The sequence below is a fragment of the Solea solea genome, chromosome 20, assembly GCF_958295425.1.
Source record: "Solea solea chromosome 20, fSolSol10.1, whole genome shotgun sequence".
NCBI lineage: Eukaryota > Metazoa > Chordata > Actinopteri > Pleuronectiformes > Soleidae > Solea > Solea solea.
Genome location: NC_081153.1, coordinates 13,464,401 through 13,478,172, shown reverse-complemented (window position 1 = coordinate 13,478,172; position 13,772 = coordinate 13,464,401). Strand labels below are relative to the sequence as shown.

Sequence of the window (13,772 nt, the reverse complement as noted above, 5' to 3'; positions counted from 1 at the left end):
GTCTCCCCCTCTCTTTCCCCCTTCAGCCAGGAAAGAAATGTCTCAACATCTACAGGGAAGATCAGCCATACAACCTCACCATCTCTGGCTGCACCAGCAAGAAGAATTTCAGGCCCAAATACTGCGGCGTCTGCACCGACGAGCGCTGCTGCATCCCCTACAAGTCCAAAACCATCGATGTGGAGTTTGAGTGTCCGAATGGGACAGGATTCACCTGGAAGATGCTGTGGGTTCAGGCCTGTTTCTGCAACCTCAGCTGCAAGAACCCCAACGACATCTTCACTGAGCTGGAGAGTTACTATGGTTACCCCGAAGTCATGAACTGAAGACACGCTCTCCGTCTGGAGGAGCACCTCGACTTATTCCTGCAGTGTTTTTGTAGTTGTAATGTGTAAGACTATGTATAAGGGATTTTCATATGGTCTTTTTCCTATTGGAAAAATCTGTAAATATGAAACAGAACAACTCATAAAGCATGACGTGCTTTGCAACTGGACATATTCAGCCGCTGAGTGTTTGTGCAATATGGAAGGCCTAACTTATTAAAGCAGCTTTCAGCGTATGTCATAACATGTGTGATGCTCTGAACCTGCTTTCAAGAGCATCGTCTTTAAACTCAGACGCCCACTTAGATATTGAGGCTTTTCTGTATATAATTTCACGAGTAAGTTCTCTACAATTAATGAGAGGCAGACGAGCAGTACAAATGTGTGTCCTCTTACAAACGACCACAAATAAAGACATCAGCTGAAATCTGTTACAAGGTTTTTAATTGTAATTTTTTAATAAATACAAACTGTTATGTCATTTTTATGCTTTTCTACAGCATTAGATGGTTGTACATTGCATCTTTACAAAGCTGTGTATGTGTATGTTCTACGAAGCAAAAACGTTTCTGTAGTGCAAGTATAATGCAGGAGTAGAGGGTGTCGTCCTCGCGGTGACATGTGGACCGATCACGCCACTCACCCGAGAAATCCACGACATAGGAGCATCTCATCTACAGAGAGAACAATTTCATGGCACATCTTTGTTCCATTGTGATTGACTGCATAGAAATCATCATTAAAAAAAAAAGGGAAATCTTTTTTTTCGTTTGTATTCTGCCATTATTCTTTAATAAAGCATGAGATGTAAAAGTTTTAAAATGTGTGTAGTTTTTTTTTGATTAAAAACAAAGCGTAGATATGTAACTTCTGTAAAAGCAGAGAGAGAGAGAGAGAGAGAGAGAGAAAAACAGAGGGTGTTTGAAAGAAATGACAGACAATGGTCATTAACATGAAACACGATTTTTTTCTTTTTTTCATTTGTGATTTGCGTTCAGTTTATCCGAGTGCCTCCCACCCTCCATCTAAACATCTGCTCTTACACACCAATAACAACACTTCAGACATGAAAAAATAACAGAATAAATGATTGAACAAAAAAAAAAAAAACGCAGAAATTGAAACAATTCGTTTTATAAGAGATAATGAGCGATACATGTACACTGCGGCGACAGCTTTCTTCAACATTCTCTGCTTCGGTGTTCCCAGATGCTGCGTTGCCCCTAACGTTACACTAATGTGACCAAGGAACTCAGGAGCCTTTTTCCAGTTTGGATCGTCTGATTCTCTCAGGACAATAAAACAGGCATACCCTTTAATCTCCTACTTCAAGATATTATATTTTTTAACTCAGGCCTCTCCACTGCACCAAATTATCTGCAGGAGAGTGTTCATTGTGCGTTTGCACAAATCTTAGTGTCCTCCACGTACATTCGTACGTGTGTATGTGCGTAGTAGTGTGTGTGTGTCAGTTAGAGGCAGCGCAGCACAAACCGAAAAAGGACCTTAAGACGTTTGTTTGTCCAGAGAGTGGAGGTTTCGTTTAGCAGGACACTTCGGTGGACTTGGGGACCCCCTGATCCACGTTGCTGTTGGCCGCACCGTCCATGGGGCTGTCCGTGTGGGGCTGGCCGGCCGTGTGGCTGCGGTTGCGGCCCTCGTTGGTGTGGGAGCGGGAGCGATTCCCCTCGTGAGTGTGGGAGCGGGAGCGGCTGCCTTCGAAGGACGTGACACTGGAGCCGGACGCGGTGCGGGAGCGGGCCAGGCGGGTCATGCTGGCAGATGGTACTGAGGAGAAGAGGATTTACCCAATATTTTATTTAGTACATTGACTGTCTGTCTACAGTTAGCTGAAAACACTGAATCCTTTCATAGACACTTCTTCACGTTTTGAGTCTTACTCCAACCTTTTTGCAACCGTCTCTCTCTTTGTTGCTGTCATCTGTCTTAACATTAAAGAAATCACTTCCTGTGTGCAGCAACTCAAGCTCTAAACACCGAGAAACACAGAGAGTCGCGTGCAGCCGATCAACTTAATCAGCATTGTGCAAACTCATTTAATCGTGGTTGGAGAACTGTTTATATTTCACAGTTAGACACTACTGTTTAAGTCAAATGTGACTAATATAATCTTACTCGTAAAAAAAAACTACATTGTGAGTTCATGTAAGACCCCAGTGAGCAGTCATTTATTTGTCAACACCAAGGGGTGAAGAGGAAAACGCAAACTTCCTCTTGCCACAAGGTGGCAGAAAACTCTTCTCTTTTGCGGAGCAAAGTCAGCAAGCTAGGAGGAAGTAGAAGTAGTAGTAGTAGTAGCATGTTTTTAGCATTAACATACATACTGCATGTCTTAAATACTTACTGTATCCCATGCCCTGAATGAAGTACTTGAAAGCTTCTGTCAGTTTTGCTGGCTGCAAAGCAGGAGAACACATTTTGTCATTGTTTATCACACTTGTCAACTTATCAAACTACTAAGAGAAACAGTCTCTCATCCAGAAGCTTACTGCAGGGACTGAGACGTGACAGCTGCGAGGAGCAGGTGCTGTGCAGGGTGGAGGATTACAACCTGACAACTGTGGTGCACGTCTGCTACTTGCTAATGCTCTTAGATGCAACCTTCTTAATCCATCCATCCATCCCCCCCCGCACCTGACCTGCTCCATTCAACCCTGCATCAACCCTACAGCATCAATGTTGTTTTTGCAAAGCCGACATACACACCTGGTCAACCTGGGGCATTCCACCGCAGTCAGACATCTGGAGAGAGAACACAAAATATTTTAGCATGCCGTTTCCGCAAAACATTCGCACATGAGTGGACACACACTATTACCCTTGCATGCACTGTACCACGTGAACAGTGAACACTTTGCTCCCTGCAACGTGCAACCAGTGCTCCTCTATACAGCGAACAATTAACCCCAATAAATGGCACCCGTTTGAGTCAGAACAGCCATTAGGTTTTGGTTACGGACCATAAAAAGTTGCTGCAGGCCAACATAAGTAGGTCAGTTGCAACAGAATGAGTTCGCTGGGGTGACATGCGCACACACTCAGCTGTCCTCACTCTGGTTAATATGTCACCAGGTAAATGCTGAGCCACTGGAATCTTATCAGCCAACGCTTTTCCGTCAAGGCTATTATAATCTGAGCGAAGAAGTGGGGCACATGGTTGGAGGTGAGCAAAGAAATGGACTTCTTTACCTTAAGCAGGGTAGCCTTTGTTGGGTCCAGCTTGGTGTTGCACTCAACCTGTAGACAAAACATGCATATATGTTAAGTAAAACTGATGTGCAAAGTTAAAATAAAGAGCATATTTGCTAGACAGTAGACATTAAATGCAATTGTAAAAAAAAAGCATTATGAATGATAGCGCTTAAAAAAGGTAATAAAGTAGTAATATTTTGGGGGTTTGGTAAATCTCTAAGAGTTAAAAAGCAACATAACAAGTTTCTTAACTTTTGAAAATAAAATTTAAAAAAACTCCTTCAATTTATTCACATGATACTGTTTTCCAACTTTGTTGGATCGTGTGTTTCCTTGAGTTTAGTGAGAAGTGAATGGAAAACACATCCAGCACAAGTTAGCTGGGTTAAAGGTGTGAGCTGTCTAATCATTAATGGATGTATGTGCCTCAACTCACCACAGCCTCCACAGCAGGAGAGCTGTCACCAACCACCAGCAGAGAAGGGCACCTGCAGAAAGGAACATGCAAAAAAAAAACATTTAAAAATGATTGTAATTTATAAAAAGAGAATGTTGTTGCTTGACAATCACTTACTTGAGGGTTCTGACATGGCTTCCAGGAATCGGCCTCTCAATTTCCAGATCCCTTCGGCTGCAGAGACAGTCATAAATATTTTATTACAAAAGTTATTATTGCAGTTTTTGTGGATTAAAAGTTAATATTCCACAATCATAGGCTGTACCTTATCTGCTAACCTACTTACATGTAAGGTGGACTAACGCTGATGTGTTTACCTTTCATAGGACTTGACAAAGAGATGCAGGTTGAATGGGTTCATGTCATTTATGATGTGGTGGCGGTATGTTGCAATCAGGTCCGGGTTGTTGTGGATCTCCTCCTGTGGTCATTTAAGGATGAAGGACAATTGGTTTAACTCGCTTAGACCTAAAGACCTGGAAAAGCTTAAGCTTAACAACATCCTGTCCTGCTCCAGTGTTTGTTGTTGGGAGTAAAATCCAAACAAACACAAAGAGACTTTGAATCTGTACCTTTCCAAAGAGGTGGGAGATGATGGTGTCAGGCTCAGCGTGGGTCCAGCCGCTGATCTGAAACGAGACATGTCAAATTACATTTCGTTTTAATGCACAATATTCAGTTTCCACTCCATAATGTTTCAGCGTGTGTGTCTGGGCATTTGTGTGTCACCTTGTGTGCAGCCCAGTCCATCCAGCCTTCAGCACACGGGTTGATGTTGATGAGCATCAGACCCTCTACCAAGTTGGAGTAGTCCAGCTAAAACGCACGTAACAGTGGAGTTAGCGATCCATTACCGCGACACACAAGGTCGCATTCAGTAAAAATGCACGTGCAGAAAACTACGTGCCTGCAAATTCCCCAGGTAATTTAGGATCTTAGTGCATTTTTTTTGTCAGTGCTCAAATAAAAATAAACACTGCAATAACTCACACATATTTTGGTAAAAAGGGGTTAAGGCTCCGGAGAGGAGTTTAATTTTGTATCTTTGTGAGCCTTCTGTCAACAGAGCAAGACATCACACAGTGCACAGTGTTAGTGTTAGTTTTGAGCTGATCTGGGACATTCCTGAGACTTTTATGGCTCAGCAGGCTCCCAAGCAATACGCTATGTTGTGTTGCCAACATCAGCAAAAGGTAGAAACACATTAACTAGGTAATAATAGATTGATTAAAACTTGTTATTATTATTGTTAAGCTCGCTTGAGAGGCTCCTGGAAATGACTTACAGCGAATCTGGTCAGAATGTAGGCCCCGGCACCAACGCCCATCGCAATAACACTCTTCAGCCTGATGTGCACAAAGATGTATGGATACTGTTAGAAAACACATTAGAAAATATCTTAAATATGATTGAGTGCAGATAGTGAGTAAGCTATGGCTCAACTTACCCAAAGTGCTTCAGCACAACTGGGAGTGTCTCAGCGAGTTGGTCCATAGAAGGGTATTCATATCTGGAAAACAAACAAAACATAAACAAACCTTTAGTTAACAACTGAATAATAATCATTATCTTATCACCGCACTAAATTCATCCTTATAGCCGTGATATCAGCCTTCTGTGTTTCAGTATCTGCTTTAAAATCATGCTCAGGTCGTGTCAACATGAGGCAAAGTCCCCGCTTCAAAGCTGAGATTAGGCTGCACAAGATAGACACCTGTCCCTACAACTGCCCCTTGCAAAATTAGGCTGTCGTAAGTACATCCGCAATGATTTACCTGTCCAGTCAAAGGTCACAGACTGTTTGTCAAAGATGAACAGTGTCTGCAAGAGTGTGTGTGTGTGTTGTCTGGCTCACCCAGTGGAAAAAGTGTTGGCTCCCTCTTGTTGCCCGGGGGCATCAACGTGACACACGGCAAAGTGCTGCATGATCTCGGACATGTCTTCATGGTTGAAGAGCGTGTCCCAGCAAGTTTTGTCTGGAAATGTCGTCCAAAAAGAAAAGAGGTGGATAAGTGATACTTGGCTGAGAATGAATGTTGTTGTTGATCATTTGACAAAAGTTTCTTTGAAATCACAAAGATTCATCAGTAACTTTGATGGAATTTGAATTATGTCATGCCTCAGCCTTAACAATATACAATAAGGTCATTGGCCAAATCTGAAACATTACCTCAAAAGCAGGGGTGCCCAAAGTATCCCTTGGACGGCCAAAACATGGTACAAGTGAGTGCTGAGATCCCGTGTTCCTTACACACTTAAATGACAACTCTGCATTGTAGGTTTCTGTCACAGAACTTTAAATGTTGTAAAGTGCCTCCATTTTTATTACATTCTATAACTTTTATAGAGCAGGTAACTGAGTTTTAAAACAATCACAACCTGAAGCACACAAGAGGGTTGACTGATTATCCTCTGGCCTCAACTATATGACCAATTAGTGTCCATTAGTGTGATATATTTAGCTGACTTCCTGCACAGCACTGCTCTGCCTTTACACCCAGTTTAAGAGAATGAATCCCATTTGAATCCTAATTTTAAAGCACAAAACAGCATAAACAGAAACATTATATATTGATGTTTTTGGTATATTATTATTATTATTACCTTTTATAACATAAATCTTAAAAGGGCCAAAAGAAACCCTCTTGCGGGCCAACTTTGGCCCGAGGGTCTCACTTTGGACACTCGTGCTCAAAGGCTGTCAACACAACAAATGTTTCACTGAGACAGAGACTGCATAAGGAACAGTGCTTACGGTTCAGTCCAATGTCATGATAGGTGAGGAGGACTGGTCTGTCCCCCTTGGGAACCCCCTTCATTGTACAGTGGACTCTTCCATAAGGAGTCTCCACATCGTGTTCCTGCACACAGACAAAACAACGCTGTGTAAATATATGTAAGTATTCTACTGCAGCTTTTAAAGAAAAGAAACACTTAACCCAGCAACAGTGTAAGGTCAAAACGGAATTTATAAACGCTTCTTCTAGTTCTCTGATTCCATTAGCTGCAAGAAAAAAAATAACTTCAACCCAAACATAAAGCAACATGTGCTATGACGGCAACGTGACATCAACAGAATGCAGTGACTCCAACGGCAGGAGCTGCGTTATCTACCGCTGCAAACTAACTGCAAACTACTCAGCTCAATGCATCCTTCAGTTTACTCACACTGATTTCAATCTCATCCACAATCATTTCCACATCGGAATCCTCCAAAACCATGTTTGCTGCGGAAGACTCCAACACTGCGCAATAATGGGGGGGAAAAAAGGTGTGGAATTGCAGTGGATCTCTGAGCTACAGAGCCGAGCGAGAGCTGGTGGAACTCTGGATTTAAGGATTTAAGCCTGAACCGAGAGCTCGCTTTTATACCAGCCCGCTTACCCGTCGGCCTAAGCTCCCGGCCTCCCATGGTGCCTTGCAGGCTGGTCAAAACAAGCTAATTCGAAGTGATCCCTAAATTGGATCAACCAATGTCAGACAGAGGGCCATCAGCTACTGCGTTAACGTGATGAGCGTCAAGTGGGGAAACAAGCTCCGAGAATGAGCGAAGATACGTCAGCAGCTATTATTCAGCAACTTTTAAAACCTTTCCCAAAAGAAGTCAATAAACCTTCAATGACTGACATTATATTGTTGATCAATGGGCTGGTGTAATTGAATGTGTTTCAGAATAAAATACTTTTTAAATAAGTAAAAGTTGTTGTTTTTTTTCAACTTAATTTTTTTTTCAATTTAGTTGTTTAAAACTGTTCATAATTTAAATAAATGTCTGAATGTGAATAATTATATATTATACATATGGGAGAGACTTTACAGAATACAATATAGAAATGTATTTATTTTTTAAATTAAATGTATTTAATCATATTAATAAAGTAACTTTAAAATCAAATTGTTTCTCTAAGGAATTGAATCTTAAGTTGTCCCGCAGTGACATGGTTTTCTAGATGGTACAGAACGACCTGTAGGGTAGTTTTCAAACCAGTTTTGACTGCATGGGATCTGCTCCAGGGAGGCTCTCTAACCTCTTTACCGGATGTAACGTACACGTAACCATTAAAGGATTCGTCACACCTCGCCCCGCCCTGCAACTGCACAGGACATGTAAGCACGAAGGCTACTAGGATGACATAATCCTGCAAGTCAGTGCATGTGTGTGTGTACTTGTATTTGTCACCTCTTTGTAACGTCAGGCCGGACCTAATTTCTGAGGAACTCAAAGAGGAACGTTGAGTGCTACGATTTGGCTGTTCAAATGAATGGAAGTCAATGTAGTCAATGCGTGTGCAAACCTGTGTTTGCGAACTGGGAAAAGACGTCATCCGTGTTTGTGTACATGCATTTATAATCAGTGTCAGGCGTGTCAGCAATCTCAACTAATCCTATTTCACTGTTGGAAGTTCAGCTGTCACACCGAAAACGCTGAACACTTCAGGTCAACAGTGTGACAACAAAGTAAGTCATCTTAGCCCACTGACTGTGTGACCACAAGAACCAGTTTTCCCCACAGAAGCGTTCCTTTTTTTTGACGCGTTTCAGAATAAGCTTGACTTAAACTGCTTTCTTTCCTTCTGCAAACAAATAGTTTTCAGACTGACGGGGTCTGACACTGACACCGGAGCGCTGTCCAAGGTGCTGAGAGGCCTCCCCCCCCCCCAGACCCATCAGGAACCTTCATGCGTACCAAAAAGTGTGCGCGAGAGTGTTTGTGAACGTGCTTCAGAGGGAAACTTAAAGGGTTGGCGCACCGCAGCTCTGTCTTTCAAGCCCACTCCTCAGACCGTTTCATCACTTTCAGCACAAGACTGAATTAACTGAGCCAGAATTGGATTTCAGTCCTAATAAAATCACAAGCGGATGAGCGGTCATCACCAAGACAGACGAGCTTCTCCCAACACACACACACACACACACACACACACACACTGCACTGATACTCTGTCTCCTTTCATCAGCCACTAGATGGTACTAGACAAGTTCAAATGTAAAAAAAAACAAAGACAATCACACACACAAATGCAAGACAGCTCGACGACGCAAGCTTCAGCTGCGGGGAATCATAAATGCAGGAGCTGGTTTCGCTGTGTGTGTGTGTGTGTGTGTGTGCGTGAGCAAACATACCTTGATAACAAGCTGCTGTACAGCCTCAATCAGGCCCTGCAACGACACGACAGAGCAAAGAAAACATAAAAACTAATGCAATTACAGCGTTACATGCTAAAATCTAATATCGTGAGGATGTCATCGAGAACAGTCACGCCACGTGGGGCCCGTGGTGTACTTCTCCGTCATTTTTAACACCATCTATGCTTAACTGAATAACAAAAAGCGGAATGACAGTGTAATATGTATCATCAGATTTACACACGGTTTTTTTTAGATTTCATTTCTGACTGCGGAGAGACACAAAGTGATCAATTTATAATGTGCTTTATTTCTTGTTCAGCATCCAACAGCACGAGAACTAGCGCTGCTCGGATAAATTTCGATTTGGCTCCGTTTCGGATACATACCGGCAGTTCCAGCAGAGGTTTGGACTCAATGGTGTCAGCCATTTCAAAAGCTGTTGATCCTGAGGGAAGAGAGAAGAATAATGAGCAACTTGTTCAATCTGCATTTCTGATGCAAGAGGACGAGAATTCAGGTCATCTGACAGAAAAGTTACATATCATGAGACAATGAAGATGTCGACATGTCATTTTCAAACTGGGACCGAAATATTTTTGATTTTTTTTTTAAAAAAGACAGGTAATTTAGTAAGAAGTGGCTCCAGACAATAAAATAATAAAATTGCTTGCACTTGGCAGAGTGGGTGTGTTTTCTTAGCTTTGTGTTCCTCCACACAAAGCTTTTCCAAGAGACTAGAAGAGACTTGAATACACGCATGTGCTCTACAAACAAGTGAACAGACTCTGCATGCAGAGACTGGACCACATAGCAGACCACACCCGTTTACCGCCCACAGCAGAGACAGACAAACAGACAAAAAAAAAGTCTCACACATCAAAAACACCATTTTCTGAAGGGAGGTTTCACTTCGCAATGTTGGGCAATTGTTTCAAAAGTGCACATTTCTTAAAAGAACATTAAAAAAGGTCCTGGTGGAAACGATTCTGAAGAAAGAGCAAAAACAGATGGTGAGAAGGAGACCGAGATAGGCAGAGAGGGAAAAGAGAGAGAAAGGAACAGGGGAGACGTGTAAAGAGAGGGCAGCTTGTGTGGATCATGAAGCTGTTTTGGATGAGAGCGGTCAGGCCATAGCTCTGCATGCAAATCAAATTAGACTGTTAAGAGAGCTCTTTGTCCACTGGTCCTGGTGGCTCCTGAGAGAGGGGCCTGATCTGTGCTCTTGCCGTTCACTGACCCCAAGCACATACAGGAAGCAACAGACACCCTGGTTCCCACCAACACATCCAACTTCCTTTCAACTCCCTGTTGGCGTTCTACCTCGGTGCATTCTGTCACTTTTTTTCACCGCCTGTGTTGGTCTCTGCTTGGTTGCAGTTACCGTGTTTGCTCTTTCCTGACTCCTTCCATCTTATTTGTGCTCTCCGTCTTTCTGTTTCGTCTTTGTGCACACGCCGCCGCAGCAGCAGCAGCAAATGCATCGACATCAGGGCTGCAGTGTGGCTGTTAAAGCAGGACGGACGGTCTTTGAGGGGAAAGTGTTTTGTTACATTTTTAACGTTGGCGGTGACCCTTGACCTGCAAACTACGCCCCTGCACACGCGCACGGACGCGCGACACACACGTGAGACAGAGACGAGACGGGAGCAAAGTGGACCTCAGAGCCGTCAGACAACAGGTTCATTTTTCTGCTGAGGCGTTCAAAAATCATGGCCGCCATTGCACTGCAGGCGAAGAGGACAAGAGATCATCCCCCACTGAGATTCCACTGCCCTGTGAGAGGAGGTGTGTCTTTGTGAGGATCAGGATATTGGGAAATAAAACAAGTCGGGCAGTTTCAGTCTCAGAAAAGAATGTTTACAAGTCATCATGTGGGGGGGGAGGGGGGTGCAGTCCTCTAAGCCTATTTTTAAACTATGATGCGTAAAACCTGACCAATTTGAGCTCATGAGCAAAATCATGAGAGTGCGCTGCAGACTCACTGACCATCCCTGTGCCTGTTAGTGCTTTGGCAGCACGGAGTCTGGATGAGGAAGCAAGTAGGTCAACTGCTGTTTATCCCAGCAGTGTGCAATCTGTCTGCCTGGCTGAGACAACACTTCACCTGGCCAAGATGGAGGCCTTTTAAAGATATAACATGTAACAGCTCTACTTTAATAAGGGGTAAAAACCACAACAGCATTGTTCTTTACTTTGCTGAGTAGTGTACTGACATTGAGCATCATTTATATTTCTATTCAAGATAAGAGACCCTTTGGTTTTGGTCGCCTTTTAATGAGGTCATACGCTTTGACTTATGGGTCAAACCTCAATGCAATATCATATTATTCAGTACTTCTAGTGTATTTGTCAGTACTGGGTCGTCGTTGCCTTTTACTGCTCCAGTCGCCGAAGCGCTCCCTGTAAATGGCAAACGCACTGCAGAACCAAAGCGAGACAGCAAATAACAGTCCCCAGGGTTTCATGCTTCTTCCTGGCGTCTTCAAACCAGCACATGTGTTACTGTTTTGACTGAGAGACCAGCTCGCCTCTCACCTCAACCTCCAAATGCCAAATGAAGCGGAGAAGTGATGTCCCTGCTCTGCATCTCTTTTTCACGCTCACGTCTATGTTGCCGTCGCAGCAGAAAACCGACTTCACGCCAAACTGGCTTGGTGTCATCGGGTGTCTTAACCAAGTCAAACCAGTCCCCAGATGTATATCACCCACTGAAACTTGTGCATACTGTATGAGAGTCTTGTTTTTTTTGTTTTTTTTTGTTTGTTTTAGACAATGAAACTCTTCAGTCAAACAGCTTTAGCTGAGCAGAAGCGAAAGTGTGTTATGCAATCGTGTACAGGAAACAGTGGGAGGACATGGACTCGACAAGACCCTGAAGCTGTCGTCCAAAATCAGCTGCACGGGTCAAATTGTACAAATCAATGAATCAATGAATAAATCAATCAAAGGATATGCTTTTATTATCCCTGAGGCAATATTTAGATACTGTTAAATGTAATGAAGCATCTAGTATAGAAATATCATTTTTCTAAACGTAACCTAACAGTAAAATAACGTGGTTTAAGCTGTAGAGGACAACAACACTGATGCAGGCCATAAAAAGCGCATTGGTGCTTGTTTTTCCCGCAACAAATCCACCAATACGACACACCAGAACCTGCACCACATGTAGAGAGACACATGTATTGATTAGATTTGGCCAGGCCATCTTTCCTTCATTGCTTCCTTATCGTTTTTTTAAATCCACAAAACCCACACAGTGTCCATGGCCCCGAAACAGTGATTGCTTCTCTAATCTTTGTTCACTTTTGCAATCTGTCAAATCCTTGGTGTGGTCCAGCAGCAGCAGCAGCAGCAGCAGCAGGACTGTGGGACTTAAGCTGTCACAGACCTACTTTTCTTTTTCAGATTGTCAAAGATATCAAAAACATGGCCATCTCCATTGCCACATGGTAGGAGGGAAGGATTTGAAGGAGATCACCAGGCACTGGTACAGTTTTAACACCATGACTGATGAACACAGTCATTTTCACTAAACCTCTGTGTGCTTCTGAGATCAGGTCATGATCTTTAACACGTGGTTTAAGTCAGGGTTTCCCTTCAGCATCACAATCAGGAGGAAAAAAACAACACAAAACATTGTTTTGACATGTACTGCATACATGTTTGACACTCTGGTGGGCGGCCATTGATTTAGTGTATTATTACTATGATCATCTATTGTCATACATTATTATTATTAAACTATAACTATTATAACATAATAGGACACCAGATCACTCTCTTGTTTCTGTGTTTATAAAGTATATAGAGTGTGCATCTGTGCACGGACAAGTTTAAAACCACACCCAGCATTCACTCCGGAGTGAAAGTTTACAGCGATAATCGTAGAAATCGACTCATTTGAAACTTATTATTATTATTATTATTAGTAGTAGTATGTATGTATGTATGTATCGTATTATACTGTATGACCATATCGCCTGGTCAAGTATCGAGATCTAAATCATAATCATAATCCAAACAGCAACCGATTTGTCTGTTTTTATTTATTTATTTATTTATTTTAAAAAGGCTGATAAAGTCAAAGTTTTGTTATGCAACTATTGGCATAAGCGTTTCCTCCCCCTCTGCTGTAAAGAAAAGCTTCCATAGTAATTAAAAAAAACACTTAAATGTCCTTTTTTTTACCCACAAAAAAAAAAGAAAGAAAAAAAAATGTTGTTTTGGACTTTTGTTTGTTTGCGGTGGAAATAAAACGGTGTCCCTCTCCACGAGCTACATCTATCTTTACTTACTGAGTGAAACTGAATCCTGTCAGTGCAGTGAGTGAAGTTTCACCGTCAAACAGGAATAACAACGTGCTCAGACATGCTGCTGCTGCTGCTGCTGCGACTCCATTTCCTTATTAAATAAAACAACGAAAAAAGTTATTGCATCAGTTTGTTTGTTTTTTGGCAGACACTCACCTGTGGATGTCACTTGTGATTGTCCTGGAGTGAAACAGTCCCCGCAACAACAAGAAAGGGGGGGCAAAAGTCCGCAAAAACCTTCTTCTTTCTCTCTCTTCAAAGAGCGCAGATAGAGGCGGAGTGAGCGCAGGCGTCGCTTTGTTTATAACGTGAAGCACAAGGCGGATGTTTGAG

The 13,772-nt window shown here is 42.6% G+C and overlaps 2 protein-coding genes across 3 annotated transcripts in view; one reads left to right on the top strand and one right to left on the bottom strand.

Moving 5' to 3' along the window:
- Positions 1-1,229, top strand: part of ccn4a (cellular communication network factor 4a) — a 15,990-nt gene extending 14,761 nt beyond the window's left edge. Inside the window, exon 5 of the mRNA XM_058618517.1 lies at positions 27-1,229. Within this exon, the coding sequence (XP_058474500.1) occupies positions 27-326 (300 nt within the window). The 3' untranslated portion in view covers positions 327-1,229. The remainder of the gene's footprint in view (positions 1-26) is intronic.
- Positions 754-13,772, bottom strand: ndrg1a (N-myc downstream regulated 1a). 2 transcript variants are annotated; one of them, XM_058618515.1, is made up of 16 exons: positions 13,596-13,772; positions 9,513-9,571; positions 9,121-9,156; positions 6,752-6,857; positions 5,852-5,972; positions 5,444-5,506; positions 5,282-5,342; positions 4,726-4,812; positions 4,569-4,625; positions 4,314-4,417; positions 4,114-4,170; positions 3,976-4,027; positions 3,537-3,584; positions 3,054-3,089; positions 2,692-2,743; positions 754-2,114 (listed from the first exon to the last, which is right to left on the bottom strand). In XM_058618515.1, exons 2-16 carry the CDS (start codon positions 9,552-9,554, stop codon positions 1,870-1,872), a joined length of 1,167 nt encoding a protein of 388 aa, XP_058474498.1. In that variant the 5' UTR covers positions 9,555-9,571; positions 13,596-13,772; the 3' UTR covers positions 754-1,869. The 2 variants fall into 2 exon arrangements, with proteins under 2 accessions (XP_058474498.1, XP_058474499.1); XM_058618516.1 differs by lacking the exons at positions 9,121-9,156; positions 9,513-9,571; positions 13,596-13,772 and adding an exon at positions 7,165-7,315.

Bases quoted from the DNA above. Each gene is read 5' to 3' on its own strand.
- ndrg1a (XM_058618515.1), bottom strand. From the start codon at position 9,554: ATGGCTGACACCATTGAGTCCAAACCTCTGCTGGAACTGCCG. The intron at 4,418-4,568 runs GTACAGATTCAA...AAATGACCACAG, and splicing joins TCTCCCACCTCTTTGGAAAG to GAGGAGATCCACAACAACCC. The intron at 2,115-2,691 runs GTAAGTATTTAA...TCTTCTCCTCAG, and splicing joins CATTCAGGGCATGGGATACA to TACCATCTGCCAGCATGACC.